Source organism: Bufo bufo, chromosome 5 (assembly GCF_905171765.1).
Source record: "Bufo bufo chromosome 5, aBufBuf1.1, whole genome shotgun sequence".
Lineage (NCBI taxonomy): Eukaryota > Metazoa > Chordata > Amphibia > Anura > Bufonidae > Bufo > Bufo bufo.
This window is the reverse complement of record NC_053393.1, coordinates 58,165,006-58,186,635: the sequence shown is the minus strand read 5'-3', so window position 1 is coordinate 58,186,635 and position 21,630 is coordinate 58,165,006. Positions and strand designations below refer to the sequence as shown.

Genomic DNA, 21,630 nt, shown 5'->3' with positions numbered 1-21,630 from the left:
TTACTCCAGTGTGTAGTACATATAAAAAGGGTTCATATACATAATATAGTATGAAAACAAGAACAGTAAATATGAGTAAAGTGAATGGTGGATTTGTACAGAGTGGGAAAAGATCCTGTTCTAAAGGGCTTATGTTTAAGTTTTAGAGGGGTGTCCAACACTCATCAACCTTTTCTATCAGACATGGAGTTACTTGCATTCTTGCGTTCCAGGTCCCATCCATGTATTGCATTATATTCATTTGAATCACTAGCATTTAACATGCAATGTACACACTGCATGTGTCCACCCTTACAACCCTGAAGAAGTCTTTGCAGAGGACGGTAGTGGTAGTGGCCCTTATGTAGTGTTGTGTTGCGGTGTACTCCATCAGACTGTTGGTCCCTGGTGATCTGTGCAGTGGAAATGTAGTATTGAAGAAGGAGGCCAGAATTAAACATATAAAAGTCTCATACAAAGTTCAAAAAGTCTCATAGCAGTTCACCCAGCCGTCTCTGTCTTCTCGGGTATTTACTTGAGGAAATTTATAGATGTAATTCACTGGAGAATCCCCTTTAGAAGCGGCAGCTCAGCAGTGTGCTCCTGCTCCTTTCTGTGTCTCAGCAGGAACTTCCTCCTCTCACAGGATGCAGGACCAGCCCACTCCTACCAAGATCGAAGGAACATGGTGGTTAGCCCTGTTCTTGATTAACCCTTTCTATTCATATAAATTGAGGTAGATGTGGCCATATGCAATAATACATAACAGTATTAAACAATATAAACTGTATATAACATTGTAGTACCCCCAGGTCTGGGCTACTAAACATGCAGAGAATAATTTATTAAGATCTGCGTTTTACACGCCAGTCTTAATAACCACTATAGCTGGCGGTGGATCCTTAGAAGTTATGAAGAGGCGCCGGCCTCTACATAACTTTGGCATATCCAGCGCCAGTCTAAATGTAAGACAGCTTCCTACTTGTCTTACATTTAGACCATTGTCTACGCCTAAAACAGGCATAGAAAATGATGAATGAGAAAGGTCTGCCAGTACATCCCCTTCCCTACCGATGCCACATCCACTTTTTAGACCTGGGGTGCGCAAGGAAAAGTCGCAGATTACGGCACAAATGATATTCGCAACAAAATCTGCACTGGGAGTACTCCAAAAATACGCGTATTTTTGGATAGTAAATGACCCCTGCAATGCTTATTTTCTCAGGTTTACCCAAAGACAAAATGACCCCAGCACATTCTATAATGAACTTGTCTACGGACTAGTGTTGATCGAGCACCAAAGTGCTCTGGTGCTCGAGTAGAACACTTCGGGATGCTCGTGTGCTCGGCAGAACACTTGAGCACAATGGAAGTCAATGGGAGAACCCGAGCATTGAACCAGGCACCCCCTGCTCTGAAGAGGAGACTGTGCCTGGTTCATAGGAAAAGGTCAGAAATTGATGGAAACACCACTGAAATGGTTCAGGAACAGCATAGGGAGTATGTCTGGATGCATCTTGGACACCCAGGTCGCTGCTGGGAACGATGTCCGAGTAGTACGCCACTTTTACAGACTGACAATAATACGCACCAAACCAAAGATAAAATCGATTTTAGAGGAAAAGTTGTTAGGAAACATTCTTTCCTGTAAATTTTCTGATATATAAAGTGCAAGTGCTGCCAAAAATTACAAGGAAGAGGCCCTCCAATGCAAGCTATATATCACATAAAGAAGGGCCTCATTCAAATTGTGGTACAATTGTTCAGGTAGTGGGACTCCTACACTCATAAAGCCTATTCACTAAGTGAAAGGGCTGCCAAAAATTACACGGAACCGGCTCTCCAATACACCCTTTATTACACATAAAGGAGGGCATCATACACACCATTGAAAAATTATTATTGATGGCCTGCTGGTGACCCTCAAAAACATTAGGAGCAAGGGCCTGCTGGTGACCCTCTAAAACATTAGGGGCCAGGGCCTTCTGCTGTTCTGACCATCTAAAACATTAGGGGTGAAGCTCTGCTACTGATCTGACCATCTGAAACATTAGGGGTGAGGGTCTGCTGCTGATCTGACCTTCTAAAACAATAGGGGTGACGGTCTGCTGCTCAGCTGACCATCTAAAACATTAGGGGCGAGGGTCTGCTGCTGATCTGACCATCTAAAAGATTTGGGGTGAGGGTCTGCTGCTGAGCTGACCATCTAGTAAAATATGGGTGAGGGTCTGCTGCTGATCTGACTTTCTAAAACATTAGGGGTGAGGGTCTGCTGTTGATCTGACCATCTAAAAAATTTGGGGTGAGGGTCTGCTGCTGAGCTGACCATCTAAAACATTAGGGGCGAGGGTCTGCTGCTGATCTGACCTTCTAAAACATTAGGAGTGCGGGTCTGTGGCTTCACGCCCCTGCTCATTTTGATTCGGCACAGGTTGCAAATGACAATTCTTTTATCGTCCGCACTTTCCTCCAAAAAAACGTCAGACTGCGGAACACCTACCCCCTGGCAAGTGAGATTGCCGCAAGGGGGTGCTCCGGGGAACAGTTGCGGGCCTGTTTGATGCGGCCCGCCTTCTCCCTTTTCCCACCCCACTGCATATTCCAGCCTGTTGCGGTGCTGCGGTTCCCTTCCCCTCTGTACTGCTGTCCTCACTCTGCTTGCCACCTTCCCAGGTTGGGGAAGTGATTTCATTGTCCACCACCTCCTCTTCTAATTCCTCACTCTGGTCATCCTCCTGACTTGTTGACCTAACAAGAACCTCACTTATTGACAACTGTGTCTCATCCTTATCATGGACCTATTGTCACGACTGTGACTGATCCAGACAGGTCTGGGAGGAGAAGGTCGCAGCGACTTGCTACTCGCGATAGCTTGTGAGTTTGCTCCGTGGTTCAGGGTATGTCATCTGGGTTTTGCCTTGTGAACCTTTTTGTCCTGACTGGGAGTTTGGCGGCATCCTTCTCAGGTGAGTCCTGTCTGCCACTCCCAGCTACTATATTAGTTTCACTTTCACTTGCAGTCATTGCCAGATATAGTCCTTACTTCCAGTTCTATTTTGACCTTTGAAGGAGATCGTTTGATGGTGTTGCTGTGGAGTTCTTGTCCGGCGTGGACTGTCGTGATTGGGATCGCCTTCTCTGCTCGTGACTGGATAAGTCTATCTTTGATATAGTTTGTTTGTTGCTGTCTTCCCCTGCTGTTCTCCTAGACATGAGTGATGGTGACTAGTGCTCCCATCGGCCTTTCCCCACTCTAGGCTAGTTAGGGCGACTGAGGGTTTAGGCATCCTGCTCGCCGCACGGGTTCACACCCCGTCTAGGGTATCAGGGCAGACAGGTGCCAGCTTAGGGTTAGTCAGGGGTGGCCATACTATTCCCATCCGTAGATAGGGTCCCCCTTCCCCTCCGTCTGGTGCGACACGACTGCTGCTGGGGTAGCGGTCGTGACACCTCTTGAGACACTAATTGCCATTCCCCACCGTTATCTTTTTCTGACTGTGGATGTTCAAGAGTTTGGGAATCAGTGCACAAGATCTCCTTATGTCCCTCTTCAAGCGGGCTTGGTGAGAGGGCCAAATCAAGGAATGGAGATGAAAAGAGCTCCTCGGAATATCCAAGTTTGGGATCACTTGTTTGCCAAGACTCTCCATGGTGGGAGGAAGGAGGATCAGGGTGAGGATTCTGTTGACCAGACTCTTGGCTACTGAGACTGGACTTGGTGGAAGACAGGGTGGTGCTTAAATGACTGGAAGCATTATCTGTTGCAATCCAACAGAGCACCTGGTCGCACTGGTGTGACGTCAAGAGTGTTGTCCTGCAAACTGGGACATGAAGCTAGGTATCGTGGATGAGTGTATTTCTTGTGCTCTGGCAGCAGGCACAGTTTCACCGGGCCCAGGGCCACGGCATCTGCGTGCACCATCAGCAGCACGGCCACTTCCCTGTCCATTACTGCTCACCTTCAGCATATTAAATGGTATATATGTTTGCAAGTATGTCACACGTACAGTAGCGCAGATTTTGTAAGTGTATGCGCAAATAAATTACACTGAATGTCACTGATATTTAGGTTGGGCAAACGTTATACAGGAGATGCAGCACCGGTAATGTCGCTGTCACCACCGGCGAAATAATTACACTGAATGTCACTGATATTTCGGATGAGCTAACATTATACTGGAGATGTAGCGCAGGTAATGTTACTAACACAGCGGCCAAACAATTGCGCTGAATTTCACAGGCCAAATGTAACACAACAGATGTAGCAGAGGTTGTTTCACTGTCAGCAGCGGCCAAACAATTGCACGCAATTTAGCGCAGGTTGCAATAATAGTATATATGGCAGCCTTTTATGACATCTGTTTAATATACCAAACCGTTGCCAACATGTTTGTGTGAATCTGGTTCTTTGAACTATTCTAATTGTTTATTTCTTAAAATGACAAATAAAAACTAAAAAAAAACGACTTTTGGGTCTCTACTACCTTTAACCAGTAAAACCTGCCTAACAAACAAACAAACCCCTTCCTGTCCATACACTATCTGTCCCTTCTGCTGCAGCTCTCCTGACAAGACTGAGCCGAACAACGTGTCATCGGGTGCTATATAGCACCCGATGACGCGTTCCGGACAGTCAGTCACTGTAATGTCAGTAGCCAACATGGCTACAGCATTACAGTGAGTGCCAGTACCTCTGCGCACGTTTATTGGCTGCGTACAAGCCAACAAACGTGCGGGTAGAAGACTCGAGCATCGCGCTTGAGCACACCGGTGTTCGGCCGAATACCGCCATGTGCCGAGCATCGCAATGCTTGAGTAAAAAAGTGTTTGGCCGAGCATGCTTGCCCAACACTACTATGGACCATTCTAGCAAAAAACGGATTGTACAAAGTGGACCATATGATAATATTTGTAAATGCTAAATTGCAATTCAGAGTCTATTTCCAATCTGACATAGTTAATGCTTACATGGTGGCAAGAACATTCTAATCAATGGTTGTCAGTTCTTTCTAAATACATGTCCTAAATCCGTCGTAATCAGATTGAAACACTCAAGGGTTCCATTAGTTTTCATGTTAAACTAAGGAGAGAAAAGGGTATTAGACCACAGGGAACAACATGTTTCTCTATCGATAATCTTTAAACAAGAATGAATCTCTGTCAAACAAGTCTTTCCAAATCGGTTAGATAGGAATAAGAATAGAGCTAGGGAAATAATTGCTCATGGGTCATTGCTAACAGCAGAAAGGGTGAAGGTAGTGTTTTTCAACATCCAATTATAGCAAACCACACAGTAGATGCAAGTGCTACGCTGAGCAGCGAGGAGACAGGTAATAGGTATCTACAGCTGTGACACGCTGGCTCTGAAATAGGCAGAACACTGAAGTAAATGCATGTAGATGTACACTGGGTACGAAAACTCAAGGTGGTGGCGTTATTATTTTTAAACTTTGCATATTTGGTAGAATTGTATATGAATGATATCTATATGTAGAGATATAGATCTGTCTATGTATGTATCTAAATACTATAGATATGAAACATATCTCACTTACAATACAATCATATTAATGCAAGAAATAGATAGATAGATAGATAGATAGATAGATAGATAGATAGATAGATAGATAGATAGATAGATCATCAATAAGTCAGCAACATAACAACAATGTCCACAGCTGTGGTTTCCACTTCTTGAATGCTACTGGTGCTCACAGTGTTGGACCCGGCCTTAGGGTCACAGATAGTAAATACCAAAGAAACTGAGATAGATAGATATATTAAAATAGTTGTTGGTAGAACAGATTTAGAAGATGCTAATTCATACATTATCTTTATTCTTTGTTCATTATGTCAGCTATCAGCTGTGGTCATCCAGGCAGTCCCATTTATGGAAGAGCAAGTGGCAATGGTTTCAATTATAATGACGTTGTGACATTCTCTTGCAACATGGGATATGTTATGCAAGGACCCACAAGGGCGCAGTGCCAGGCCAATCGGCAATGGAGTCATCCACCTCCCATCTGTAAAGGTAAGAGATCAATATTTGTTGGCATTTTTGTTATTTCAATTTGACAAGGACCTGTTTTTCCCTTAAAAATATAGGGGATTGTATATATCCTTTATGCAGTGCTTTAGAGGCTACCGATTGTCACCTTTTAATGGATTTATATAGCTAGTGAATCCCAGGCTGCAAATGTGAATTTACAGAAAGTTTGCAGGCATCAAAAGTGGAAATCTTCTCTAAGTTAACAAATGGTTGCCTTTCTTGTTAAATATTTACTTTAGATCCTGAAATGTTTAGCAGAGTGGATACAAATAGGCTCTCTCCCTTCTTTCCTCTGGAGGACCCAGTAACTTTGCGTATTACATGGATTTCCAAGGGAACTGTATAACACTTCATGTTTTCTGTGATGACATTGACCTCATGACATCATAAAATATTGTACCCCTAGACTTGTGTTAGGTCAACAATGCTTGCAAACTTAAGTAGCTTTAATATAGTGTCCACTAGAAGAAGTCAACTTCATTTGTTGTAGAGCTTTGCACAAACATGTTTGGTCAAGTCTTTCAAGTCACATTAACCTCACGCGACATCATACATTAAACAAAGATTATGTACAATTTTAAGTTGCTCTACTAAACTGTCCACTGGAATAAGGTGTCCTTAGCTGTTGAATATTTTTATACAGTCACATTTCTCCTAGTCTTCATAGTCACCTTTATGTCATGACAAGATATGACTTGTTTCCAATAAGCAGTCCACTAAAAAAAAGTTGACTTTATTTGTGTAGATCTTAACACAATAATTTATGTCCTAGTCTACGGATCCGTCCTGCCACTAGTGAACGCATGCACCCGGACTACCGCTCCGGTCCCATTGTATGTAATGGGGGCGTGGCGGAGTTCCGACGGCAGCACGGCAGCGCACGCTGAGCAGGGAATTGCCTGCTTATTAGCGGAGGAGACCACTGCTATTATATGATTACAGAACACAATCTGCTGTCAGCAAATGATCTTTTCTAAACCTGCTAAAAGATTCAGATTACCCGAAGAACGAGCATTTCCTTGTTCACCGGGTAATTGGCGTCAGTATCACACTGCCAGATCATCGCTAATGATTAATACGAACGCTTGTTGGCAATGATCTTCACGATTATCTGTGCGTGTAATATAAGCTTTAAGCTTGCATTAGGTGAACACTGGGTTCAATTAATTATTAATGTCTTAAAGTTTGATTAACCCATTAAGGATGTAGCCAATCTTTGTTTTATTTGTTTTCACTTGTTATCCCATCCCGAATAAAAAAAAATAAAAAATTCACCCCTCAAATTGTTCCCAATTCCAATGCATGCTATGGTAAAATAAAAAGTGTTATACAAAAAAATTTCCCACAAAAAAACAAGCTCTAGTATAATCTAATGTTAATATATATTCATAATGAATTGAACCAATTGTTCACCTAATGCAAACCTAAGGGGTACGGTGTTGTATGATGGTGTGAGGTCAAAGTGACGGCTTAGACATGGACATAAACTGCGTTGAAATTTACATGTAAGGTCAACTTTTTCTGGTGGACTCCTTGTGTAGTAGACAAGGGTGTCCCATGGGTATAAAAACATTATAATTAAATATTAAAATATATTATATTTTAATAGTTTATACATTTCAGACACAGCATTACCATTTAGGTTTATTTTTATTGTTTATATTTCTAAGTAAATTGGGAAGGGGAAGTGATTTGAATTTTAAGTAACTTATTTAATATTCTTAAAAACATTGGCGGTCATTTATTAAGACAGGCTTTTAGATTCTGGTCTTAATAAGACCTATAGCTGGCGGTGGATCTGTTGAAGTTATAAAGAGGCGCTATCCTCTACATCAGTGTTTCCCAACCAGTGTGCCTCCAGATGTTGCAAAACTACAACTCCCAGCATGCCCGGGCAGCCTTTGGCTGTGCGGGCATGCTGGGAGTTGTAGTTTTGCAACAGCTGGAGGCACACTGGTTGGGAAACACTGCTCTACATAACTTCTGCGTATCCTGCGCCAGTCTAAATGTAAGCCAGCTTCCTTGCTGGCTTACATTTAGACCATTTTCTATGCCTAAAACAGGCATAGAAAATGAATAATGAGACAGGCCTACCAGCCCTCCCCCGTCCACGCCACGTCCAATATTTTTTAGACCTTTGTGCTGCAATCTGCACCAGAGATACGACTAATATAGACATATTTCTGGATAGAAAATGACTGCAATATTATATTACTGCAGTCTATGGGATTCTGTGATCTTCCTATTAAGCCTTTGTGCAGGCAGGGCTTAATAGTTTACAGTGGCAGATTTGGGATTCTTCACAAGGCCATAGCATACAATCAGCAACCTGCAATTTTGGCACATGGGCCATTCAGAGGTCAGAAGGAGCCCCCTTCCCTCTAACTAACCACTCAAATGCCATGGTGGTTATTGACTATGACATCTGAGTGGGCTTCAATGCCTGCAATCACAGTTCACAGAAACCAGTCACTGCAGGTTGGTGTTAGTTGTATAACACAGACTGCACTCACCACATATGGATCAGGCAAAAGACATGCCAAATTTATCACAGTGGTTCAAGACTTGGTTCTGTCACTGTGCGGTTCACTGTGACAGTTGTGGCCGTGTAGGCTGGCTGCATGCCCTCTCACGTACTGGCTACAGGGAGACTCCTGTGTATGCTGGTTGCTTGGGGCTGCGTGCTGGCTGCGGTATGTGTGTGTGAACTGTGGCCTGTGTTTGTGACTTCTATGTCTGCATCTGTGGTTCCGGTCACCGATGCCGTGCAGACTGGCTGCATGTGCTTTGTGTACTGGCTGTGGGTGTTCCCATGTATGCTGGTTCTGTATGTGTGCTGGCTGCGGCCTTGTGTGTGAACTGGGTCTGAGTGTAGGCTGGCTGTAACCTCGTACTGGCTACAGTTATCTTGTGTATGCTGGTTGTCGTTTGGGCGTGCTGGCTGCAGCATTCTGTGACTGTGTGAACTGACACTTGTGATTGTGTGTTCTGTGGTTCTGAATACTCCTGGTTCTGATGGGGTTAACTTCCCCTGATCTGTTCCTGGGTGCGGCTTATCAGGTGCCCTCGTTATGCAGCTTTATCTATCTGTGAGCTGTGGGGCTTGGGGTCAGTCTGTCTTGGGCCTTGCTAGGTGTAGCACCTTGCTACTGACCCAGGGGGTTTTGCCATCTGCCCTTCTGTGTGGTGTCGCCTGGTAAAGCATTGTTGTTGTTATGGTCTTGCCTGATCTTCTGCACCTGTTCTGTGTCTTGATCCACTCTGTTCCATGTTTAGCCTAGCCGTGCTCCTACTGCGTCTGATAGCTTGGCAGTGCTAAACTGCTTCTGATCCTGTCTGTTCTATGTCCAGCCTAGCAGAGCCTACTGTTTCTGTTTCTGTGTTTGTCATGCCTTTATGATAGGACTCCTGGGTTCTCCGGAGGGAGGATCTTTTGTCTGTGTGCAGCTCTGCCTGAGCCCGCCATGCTTCCATTCCGCTTAGGGTCCAGGTATCTGCTTCTGTGCTGGTTCCTATGTGTCATCCCATCTATGTCCTCTGTTTGTTTGGGTTACAGTCCTGTTGTCTGTAGTTCCGTTGTTGCCTGGTCTGCTGTTGCTTGCACCAGCCTGGTTCTCTGCAGGTAGCAGCCAAGTTTACTGTGACCTTCCTGGAGGTACAACCAGTGAGCTCTCGGCCCAGTTCATCCCCACTACCAGGGGTTCTGTGAATAACGGGGCTGACTGTCTCTCCGCCCTCTGGATTTTGCCTCTGGTCTGCCAGTGCACTTGGTTCTGTGGTAGTGCTACCACTATTGCCTAACCTGCATATTTTTTACTGTCATGTTCTTTTATTACATGTGTAATAAAGTACTCTTTTGGTCCCTGGTCTGTTTCTGCCTGTTTCCTGTTTGCAAGACGTCTGCCTTGGTCTCCTGTCATGTGATAGGTTCATCTTCCTAGACATCGTAGAAAATTTTCCTCTTTTTTATGGCATTTCTACATATTTTCTAAACACTTTGAAAATTCTCTATTGAAGAGCAAAGAGTGTCAGAAACACATATTTAATCTGGCGCAAGGCATGTACCATATTTCAGATATTTTTTTCCTTGTTGCAAATTGAACCAGAATTCTGCTGCATTTAACTATTTGCACCTTACACAGTCTTGACAAGGTATCTGAAGAGATTGCAGAAAAATTGCAGAGGGTGTTAACAACTCATATCACTGAAAAGAAATCCGTAATTAAAATTTAACCTTTAATAAATCTCTACAAAAGTACAAAAAAAAAGTAATAATATTGTAACACAAATAGTAATAGTGATAAAAAGTCTTCAATGGGGAAAAACAAGAGATACATCAGCTCATGATAGTCAGGGCCATAGTGTATAGTCACTTATGGTCCATCTTACTACCAGCAGGCCCAGCAAATATAGTGAAGGAGTCACCCTTCTGGGTTCAGGTGATGCTGTAGAGTGATGGAGGGTTGATATATTCTCCAAGTATTGGGACACCATATCTCACCCTACCAAACCAAAAGGGGTGACCCTCAGCTGTTCCTCTCCTTTCCCTTCTTGTCCTAGTAGGCATCTCAAAGCATTTCACCAACACCAAAGCAGGGTCATCAGGGGACCAGAAGGCCCAAAGATAATGTCAACTGATAACTTTAGTTCGTAATATCACATACAATAAGGTGCTTCCTGGTAAGTTAAAGTGCTGTCTAAGTCTGATACATTCACAACCTGCTGACAGTAAATGACCAAGACAATTATAAATAACCTGTAATAAAAGATATAATTTCTCTATTGCTTAACCCTGTACTGTGTTACACTGTTCTTGTTAACACACAAAATTTATGAAAAACTTTAAATAAAACAAAAAAAAAGCATACTTGGAACTAGTTTTATGTAATAGGTAGCCAAACAATTCTTAGTAGATTCGAAACCAACACAGAAGAACAAGACAGCAGAAAGTTAATATCATATGCAGAATTTATCATGAGGGTAGCATTTGAAGTCAGTTTTGCTTAGATCTGTGTTGGCGAACTTTGCTTCAAATTAAACAAATGTAAAAAGTGGCACAACCAGCCATCCGTAGCTCATACTGTGACGTCACTAGGTGCTCCAATGGAGCGCAAGCTTTGCATAGGGAACGGAGTTGAGTCTCCGGCCGGGGCACGCTCCTAAGCAGAAATACCGATCTACTATACACTGGAGTTGTTAGCTGCATATGAAGTAACCGTACGCTGTGAAAACGGAAATCTGCAATAAGGTAAAGAACCTTTGATAATAGCGATCTGTACCCATAGTGATTCTTCAGTAGCTACAACAGTAGTGGTAGGTCTAGTGGATGCACGGTATCATATGGTTTGTTTTTTCAGTGAGCTTATTGAGTGCAGCAAGTAGTGCAGAACTGCTGCGATACCGCAGCAACATAGCATAGGGTGACGGAGGGAACTAGTGCCATTGCTACTATAAATTTTATATAGAAATAAAGTAAAGTGAGCAGTGTAAACAGGCATAAAAGGTAACATGTAAGCCCAAAAAGTTGCAAAAACATTATTTGTGATATCAGAATTTTTAAATCCAGAATTCTGGAGTGCAGGGCTTTATAAATCCCTCACCCCCATGTTTTTTTTTTCCCAGTAGACTAGATAAATCCTGGATTTGGGGAATACAGGGACAGGGATGACTGTATCATAGATGCAGCCCATGTGGCTGACATGGCGTGAGAGGTTCCAAGTGCTACATTGCTCTTCTGTCCTGCCTAGAGTGGTGGCTTTGGTCAATTACAAATCCATTTGTTCCACCAGTAAGATATGATCAACTTAAATCATGCTGCCACTAATATTTTTGTCACTTTTGTCAACTCTTCTGTGTATATTTTATTTAAATTACTTACTAGACCGGCCATAACAGTTTAATCAATGCCAAGTTTTTATAGCAAGTTTACCTCTTATTTGACAAAGTGTTTATATCTTCCTTGAGTGTATTTCCCAGGACTCCAGTAAAATATTATCAATCAGTATTCTATAAATCTCAAAAGCAATTAAGGAAAGAGAACAGAGCAGGGTTCCAAGATAACCTTGTGAATGCATCTGTGTCAGGCAGAGGTTAGCAATACATTTTATTCAAGATTTGGAAAAAATAGCCCTAGTTTTGGAGTCAAGTGATGTCCATAGACTGTGATTTTTTTGAAACTGGCCTTCTTTGTCCATTTGAACTTACTTGACCTTCGCAAAAACAATCTGTCTATCTTTTCTGATCTTGAGCCAAATTAACTAGATTTATAGCTACAGAATTGCCATCTATAATTCACTTGTGCCACTCCAGTTCAAGAGAGTAACAAAAAAAATCACATTAACTGGGGAATTAAAAGAAAAACTTAGATGGTGCCCTACTTTTCATCTTTTCAGCCCCAGATCTGCTGCGGATGGCCACACCACTTCTCAGACTAAGTGATGCACACTGCCCTCATATTGGCCAGCATTGATCACGTGCACAGTGATCTCCAATCCATGGGCACCAAGAACTGTCTTGGGCTACCAAGTACATGGTATTTATCAGGTAGTCTGAGAAACAGTGCAGCTATCTTGGATTGCAGAAGAGGAGCCAGGAAACTGGCTGGTCTGCAGCTAAAAAGATTAAAAGGAGAGTCCAAGTTAATGTGAACTATTGCCACGAGGAAGGATCCTTCTTTATAGATCCAAAATGTGTTGTATATGTAGATGTACTGCATTACTCTGACCCACAGGATCCAATGAAGGTTTTTGGTTTTAAGGATTTGGCAAGCTGGACTTTTTCCATCATTAATTAATGGCAGCTTCCGTTTGTTTCCCAGTTAATAATAATTTTTTTTTAAGTTGAACCAGAGTAACATTTTAATTTTTGTGTTGATTACAAAGCTTAATGTATGCTGAGAAGCAAGTGGTGGCCATTTGCTTTGCAAAAATCTAAGAATCTTGTTCTGCCATATACCTGTTGTGTATTGTTAATATGTCTGGGTAAGAGCTGATATGGTGGCACATTGAATGTGAAGTAAACCCCCAGGGACACAATGTGGCATGCCCAACAAAGAGTGTAGACAAATTCCCATTGACCAGGCGTTCTTTGAAAAGCAAAGAAATCTTTTCCAAGTCTTCTCTTGCACAGCAAACATAGACATCCTACAACCATCCCTACAGCATGGGCCAATGAGTTAGCTGATCGCAGAAGGTAATTATAGCAGCAGCCTTGCTTGGAGACAACTTAACTTCAGTTTTACAGCACAGTATTAACTATGTATAGTACTGCATTTTTCTTGGAAATTTATAAGTCTCTGTGCGCTTTCTCCAATGACTTCGTGGAAACAGTATTGTTTGCCTCTTGATGGTGCAAATGCTTCCACCATATATAGGTGTCTGTATCCATCAGTGTTCTACAATTTAATATACTGAATTTTCAGCAGCTACTATATTGTGCTAATGATTTATATTTTCCATGCAGTTGTCAACTGTACTGATCCTGGGATTCCAGAAAACTCCATCCGCGAAAGTAAAATAGAACACGGAAACTTCACTTATGGAACGGTGGTGTTTTATGACTGCAATCCAGGACACTATCTGTTTGGATCATCTGTGCTCGTCTGTCAGCCAAATGGGCAGTGGGACAAGTCACTTCCAGAATGTATTGGTGAGTAAATTCTGTAGCGGATTAGAAAGGATGTAGTAATTAATGAAACAAAACTATGGTTTTGTTTAATTATTTACTATCAATTAAACTACTTAAGCGAATGAATTAAACTGTTTAATTAATTACTATTAATTAATTACTATGGTCAAAACATTACTTGTTGACCATACACCTTTAATAATTGTTGGCCAAACACTGATTTAGCTGACAGTTATTCCTTCCAGGCTAGATTTACCGAACTGAGCGAAAATTCTGGAGCATATGCCACATTTGCGTTTGAGACACTTCCTGTGGTGCCAGACAAGGGGCATAGCTTTGTGGGGAAAAGAGGTGTGCATTAGTCAGAAATGGGTATGGCCTATGATTTATCACCATGCACCAAAATGTTGGCACAATATTCTGCCATAAAGTAATAACCAAAAGTTTAAACAAGACCAGGTTTATCAGACATCAGCTACTGTGATAATTCTGGCTCCGTTTTAGACTGTCTAGTCTAAGTTTGCGCTCTCTTCAAAGTGAGAAAACCTCAATGCAATGGAATATGACATGATTTTTTTAACTTATGGATTCATATAGAACCCATGAGAAAAAACATCTTTGTGGTTCTGTATACTATCGGAAGCATATGGAGGAACCATATAAACTCTGTGACACAGTGAGAGGTTTGGTCAGAGAAAACAGGTATTTTCCTCCCAGCATGTGCTGCTGGGCTGATTTACAGCCAGGTGAGTTCAAATACCGGACCGGATTTTAAGTGCCGGTCCGGGTTTTGGCAGCACCTGGCTGTCCTTAAATAGGCACCTGGGCTCATAAGTGAGGTCTCTGTGTTGGGATCTGGGAGCCTTGTGTCTGGATGAAGGCTTGCTACCTGTTTGGCATGAAAACAGGTTGGTGCTGCTATGCTCAAGGACTCTTTGAGGGAGAATTGCTGCATGGTGTGAATTACCACCAACACCGCAAGGTGAATTTTAGCTTGTTTATGACTGCTTGTTTTGTCACTTGCCTAAAGTGTGAATAAAACACTGAACTGTTTGATCCAAAGAACTTGTTGCCTCTATACTGTGTCCACTAATCCTGTCTCCCAGCGCGAGACAGCACAACTCATAGTAGTTTATATACATTTAATGAGGCCTTAAAGGTGTTGTCCAATTTTTAGCAAAGTATTCACCCCATTTCAGGTAAAATCCATTTGTTACCACGGATTTGTGGCAAAATTTTCCCTGAAGTCTTTAGACACTTTGATTCGCTCAACACTAGTAATCTCCGGCCATTTCCTACATGTTGAGTCCAAAAGGCACTAAGTAAGGGGTCAGAATGGCAGTTGAGGAGGAATCAGCAAATTGTTTTTTTTTTTTTTTAAACCAATACTTTTATTAAAATTGTTTTGAGATGAAAAGTCCCCAGACCTGATCTTTATTCTCATGGCATGACAAAACCCTAATTTAGTAAAGAAAATACAATCCTATTGAGCTTTTTCAAGATGTTACACTCTGGGTTTAAGCTTGTCATCTCTGTTTTCAGTGATTGACTGTGGTCATCCCGGAGTTCCTCCAAATGCAATTATTTCTGGTGAGAAGTTTACATTTGGATCTGCTGTTCATTATTCTTGCACTGGAAGAAGAACCCTAATAGGCCATTCTACAAGGACCTGTCAGTTAAATGGGCAATGGAGTGGATCCTTACCTCACTGCTCAGGTAAGCAGAGAAAATAGAAAAATATATGGATTTTATAGAAATGGCTGGTTTGAGATATTCATCATATGTGAAGGTACAATGTTGGAAGAAACACGTCGTCCAGCAATGTTCATTTTATAAATAAATGAGTTGGTTTGGTGACAGCCCATGTTTATATATTGGTTGCTATTAATGTGGTGAAGCTAAATTTGTGATTTAATAGTTTTTTTTTCATTGGTGTTTAGTAATATCTACAGCTATCAACAGCCTTAGAACCGCCTGAACAAAGTCTGGGAGCCACATATAGTTCATAGGCCTTCTATGCACTGCTATATCTATTCTGTCATACTCCATATGTATGTATATATTATTTCCTAGAAGCAATGCTGATGTTGTTCTGTTTCATTCAGAATCTGACCTATAACACTTCCTAACATCTCCATACCAAATTTGAATCAAAAGGAGGTACAGTAGAAGACTTCTGCACTTCTATCTACATTTCTTCAAAACATACTCATTTCCATGAGCTCTAAATGAGTAGAGTTTACAGTTCATGTATACTGAACCCCAAGACGTGACTCTTGTTCTGAATGTTTTTTTCTACTTATACTCCAATTACATTCAGTTTAATTACCTTTCATACAAGGTAGCTTATAGAGATAGAAGCAAATCAATTCTAAAATTTTAAATTCACATTTTTGGTGATTTGATTTGGGTAGATTTGTGGAGGAAATTAAAACATTTAGAAAATATGAAAAATTGAGAGACTGGAGAGACAAAATATAGTTCTAGGAGACCCTAAAGTGTCATACACAAATGTCAGGCCAATTGGAGCATTTTTGATTCGGGTATGATCTATACAGACCCTAAACAAAACCCTGGATCTGGCCAAAATAAGCCTGAGTGGAATATTGAGTGATTCGCTCATGGCCTTGATTCTTCCTTGTAAGATTATTCTTGTACAATTCCATTTCTTATCTAGCTTGGTGCCAGTTAGGGCTGTAGAGCTTTTTAGTAAAGATGGAGGCATGGTATCTACTGTAAATATTCAAAATATAAAAGAAACAACAGAGTGATGGTCAATTTGTGGTCAGAGGCCAAATGTTACCTTCATATGTCTGATGTTCTTGTTCACATTCATATGGAGCAGCTAGCTGCCTTCCCTTTGAAAGTGATCAAGGCATAAAGAACAGAACATTTCCTATGGTATGGAAGCACAGCTATAACTATTGCTAAAATAGCTTTTATATCAGTCCCAAAGGCCATTCTGCCACATGGGCTCTGTTAAACATTTGCTTTGGGGAATAGGAGCTTTAACTTATGCCTCTGGTGGCATTGTTTGTTTGTTTTTTGGTCAAAATCTTTTGTCGTGTGCCTATGTGTGAGGTTTTATGGAATGTGAAGTACAGTCCTTTGATAGAGATAAGTGGCCCCAACAATATGTCCCATTGATAACCACAGAACTAGAATTTCACAAAGAAGGTCTTATTTCTGGAAATATCATTGTTATTCAGGACAGGTATGGACTACAAGCTTCTATAATAAGCCAGCAAGAAATATTTATTAGCTCTACTGAGTGGGAATGAAGACAAGGTTCCCATTGACTTCACATTTTCGAGTGCTATAAATGGCAAAAAGAACATTAAAAAGTAAATGACCACCAGCTAATGATTTTAGTTGCAGAGCTTTCATTTAGACTTAATTTGCTGTGTGAAACATTACAATCTTCTGTGCTCCTAGGTCACTGTTGTTAGAAGTTCATTCTTGATTACTGCCTTTTTCAACAGCTTACAAGACTGTGACACGTTTATTGATAATAAGCTCATTTACAGAAATGACATTAAATTGAGAAAATGGTATTTAAATGTATAAGCTTACAGAAATGAAATTGTAGAACTGTGATTTAAATATCAGCAGAAATGTAGTGGACTTGTGACTTAGAAGTTTGTGCAGAGAAGGGCAGAGGGAAGACTCTTCTAACTTGACTTAATTTGCCTTTTGCAGTCTGGAGAGGTTAAACAGTTGTGGCACCGTTTAAGTGGATTGTCCAGTACTTTCTTTGAGAAACAGAACAATACAGATGTATCAAAATTTTTAACTCATTGCGTTATTTTGAGACAAAAGCCATTGAAAAGCAATTGAAGGTGTTTGCTTAACTCATTTAGTTTAGATAACACGTCTCATAAATCATGAGTGTTAACTCTACTACATCCGTATGTGTCCATGCACTGCCTCTAAAGCTGGAGTTCAGCCTTCTTCAATTGAAATAGAATTATCTGCAATATCAAACACAGCCCATGGACAGACATGGCATGGTGTATGAAAAAGACAAACAACCAAAACCTTTTCCTTTTTTTTTTAAAGGCTCTGTACACCTCTTTGGGCAGTTATTTTTATGATTGCATTTTACTTATTTTTGGGCTAAAAATTACTTCTTCAATTGGTCTTCATTAAAAATATAAAAAATATTCAGCCGTTCTGTCACAAAGGGTTAACTGTCTGTCTAACTGTGTGAATGGTACTTTTACTTTCAGTTTGTGAAAGTCATCTAATAAACTTTGGGGTCATTTATTATTCAGAAATATGCCTATATTCTTCATTTTTTATGCCTGTCTTAGGCATAGAAAATGGTCTAAATGTATCATACATTTAGACTGGCGTTGGATGTGCCAAAGTTATGTAGAGACTGGCGCCTATTCATAACTTCGGCAGATCCACCGCCATATATAGTGGTTATTAAGAATATATTCCAAGCTTTACCGTAATGCAAAAGAGTCTTTCCAGTATAAATAAAGACAATGGTGAGACGCCCTCTAGAGCAGCGATGGAGAACCTTTTAGAGTCTGAGTCCCCAAACTGCAACCCAAAACTCACTTATTTATCGCAACGTGCCAACAAAGCAATTTATCCTGAATACTAAAAAATACATGTCAAGTTAAGCTATGAGGGTCCCATTAGTGGCCCCCAGTATCAATAAGGCCCTCAGTAGTGGCCCCCAGTATTAATAAGGCCCCCATTAGTGGCCCCAGTATTATTATTGCCCCATTATTGGCCCCCAATATTAATAAGGCCCCCATTAATGACCCCCAGTAAAATGAATGCCCCTATTAGTGCCCCCCAGTATTATTTTTCCTCCACTAGTGGCTACCAGTATTAATAATGCCCCCAATAGAGCCCACAGTATTAATGCTCCATTCCGCACTCTTCTTGTGCAGATAAAAATAACTCCCCTCATCCATTTGATCACACCATGGTGAACACTCACTGCTCACTAGATGCACAGGACAAGACCTTCACTCCAGCGTGTTCCCCACAGCCCAATCAAATGGATAAGGTGAGTTTTATAGATTTTTGAACAAAAGTAGAAGAGGGGGGCAAAGGCTGTACTAATGAGTGCTCCATAATGGAAGCGCTCATTAATAATAGTGTACAGGTGGCAACCCTACTAATGGCCCTCTGAGTGTCCCCTCTGGGCCATATGTTTGCCACCACTGCTCTAGAGGTAAGCATGATCCACCAACTCTTAAGTATTCATTTATTTTAGGTATCTTCATGCTTCATGCTGACAGAAATAAGCTTTAAGATGGCATTGCATTATTATTGTCTAATCCAAAGAATCCTTGTCTATATGCCCGATACCTGCATGAAACCTCCATTAAGGAGGTATAAGTGGATTCCGCTCTGGCATACCCAGCACATATATGTATTATATGGTCAGTTCCTATAGCCAGCTGGTTTCTAAATAAGGTCTGTCACCAGAAAATTATGTCTTGCACAGTGCCTTTTAGGGCTATCTTAGCTGAATGTAAAAATACCTTTAACTCAGTGATCTGTTGTTTCATCCTGGAGAAAAAAGCACTTTTAGGCTACTTTGACACTTGCAGTAAAGCTATCTGGCAGGCTGTTCTAGCATAGGAAGTTTACCATATCTGGCAAAGCCGGATAGGGCCATGCACCACAGGAGCTCATTGACTATAATGGAATTCAGTGGGGGATTTTAGTGCATGCACTTATATTTGTCGGTCTAAAACCTGGGCGCTCGTGCGAGAAAGCGGTCGGATCCCCACTGGATCTCATTATAGTCAATAAAGTATATGCAAATGAGCAGTAAAGTGCACAGAGCCACTCTGTACACCATTAGTCCTCCTGCTTCTTGTTGCAGACCTTTTGTATGGTGATAACCATATCAAGTAAATAGTGTCATAGTCGTTGCTCAAGTTGTTGCAAATGTGGTGATAGACAATTATGTATATAGTTTTATTTTTTTACATAATGAAGCATTTTTGAATGAGAAAATTACACTTTTTGTAGATTTTTAATGTTTTAAATATTTTTAAAAATGTTATTTACTATTTTGTAAAACTTTTTTTAGTCCAAGTTAGAGATTTGAGCATGTGAATTTCTGGGTATTATGACTTATATTATGGTTGCCAGCATAATGCTGACAGCCATACTATTACGCCCTGAATGTGGGAGGACCTAATAGGTGTACAAACATTGCATCATGTGATTACATTGGGGAGACCGGTGACAGTCATGCACTATTACAAACCGCTTAGATTCCACAGTCACAACTATCTGTGGAATCTAATAGATTATATAGCCGAGATCAGAGATATCTCCAAGGCGTCAGCTGAATGTAACAGTTGATAATTACAGGAGCTGAGTCTGCCCCATCATGTGCCATACCTGTAGGGTTGTGCAAACTGCCAGTCTGCCATGCTACACATATTTGGCTCATGTGATATTGTTAAAACACATAATAAATGTGGTGAGAAGTATGCAAGTCCTCTATGTAATGTGTTATTGTATCGAATTGAGGCCTCATGCACACGACCGTTGTGTGCATCCGCGGCCGTTGTTCCGTTTTCCGTTTTTTTTCGCGGACCCATTGACTTTCAATGGGTCCGTGGAAAAATCGGAAAATGCACCGTTTGGCTTCCGCGTCCGTGATCCGTTTTCCCAGTCCGTGAAAAAAATATGACCTGTCCTATTTTTTTCACGGACAACGGTTCACGGACCCATTCAAGTCAATGGGTCCGTGAAAAATCACGGATGCACACAAGATAGTCATCCGCGTCCGTGATCCGTGTCCGTGATCCGTGTCCGTTTTTCCTATCATTTTTAATGCAAACTTGACTTAGTTTTTTTTTTTCACTTTTCATGTTCGTGGATCCTCCAAAAATCAAGGAAGACCCACGGAAGAAAAAACGGTCACGGATCACGGAACAACGGAAATCCGTTTTGCGGACCGCAAAAAAAACCGGTCGTGTGCATGAGGCCTAAACCACAATTTTAGCTTAATAAAAATGTCCACCATTATCGTTATTGGGCCAGTAATGGGGAGTGTCATAGCTGGAATTTTGCTAGTGTCCCAGAAGGAGTGCCATATCTAGAGAGGTAGAGACCGATGGTGGAAAACAACACTAGAAGATTACTCCACCTTCTAAATGACAAATGGATTTAATACACAGTTATCAATTGAGTTATACATGTATCTGAAATTACTAAGCATTACTACTTTCACACTGGCGTTTAACTGATCCGTTTGAAATACATTTAAAACGGATCCGTCAATAAAATGACTAAATGGAGACAAACGGAAGCCATTCAGACGGATCCGTTCAAACGGATCCGTCTGTATTGCGGATCCGTTTTTTCACGTTCGTTTCCGTTTTTACATCCGTTTAGCGGATCCGTTTTGGAATGAGTAGCATCTCTAGGTTCCCCCATCTTCATGTATTCAGATCCCCAGGGTTGTCATGCGCCTATATTTCTCCAGGGCTATCTTGTTGAAATTCAAAGTTGGTCCGGCTTTGATAATGGACCACACCTTTTGGACTCTTGTACACGACTACATGCACTTAAAGATGTATAGTGTTTGTTAGCGGGCCATATGTCCCTGATCATCATTGATCGTGCGTATGGGAGTACAGAGCATCATGATGCTGACCATGTTGTCCCGCACTCATATGATCTATTAGTGCAAGACTATATCCCCGCGGGCAGCTCAACTTGCACAGAATCATTGTACACTATGATGCTGTGTACTCTCGTGCGCACGATCAATGCCACTACGGGACATATGGCCCGCTCACGGACCGTATGTCTCTGGGGGCATACAGTCGTGTGCAAGAAGCCTTAAAGGGGTTTTCTCATCTCATACAATGGGGGCATACCACTAAGATATGCCCACATTGTCTTATAGGTGCGGGTCCCACCGCTGGTACCCTCACATATATTGAGAACGGAGCCAAGAAAGTGGATGAGGGCGCACTGCT

The 21,630-nt window shown here is 41.4% G+C and overlaps 1 protein-coding gene across 1 annotated transcript in view; it reads left to right on the top strand.

The window, feature by feature from the left end:
• CSMD3 (CUB and Sushi multiple domains 3) overlaps positions 1 to 21,630 on the top strand; it is a 1,177,406-nt gene that overhangs the window by 1,000,917 nt on the left and 154,859 nt on the right. Inside the window, exons 52-54 of the mRNA XM_040431881.1 lie at positions 5,837 to 6,010; positions 13,490 to 13,675; positions 15,197 to 15,370. Coding sequence (XP_040287815.1) covers positions 5,837 to 6,010; positions 13,490 to 13,675; positions 15,197 to 15,370 — 534 coding nt within the window. The remainder of the gene's footprint in view (positions 1 to 5,836; positions 6,011 to 13,489; positions 13,676 to 15,196; positions 15,371 to 21,630) is intronic.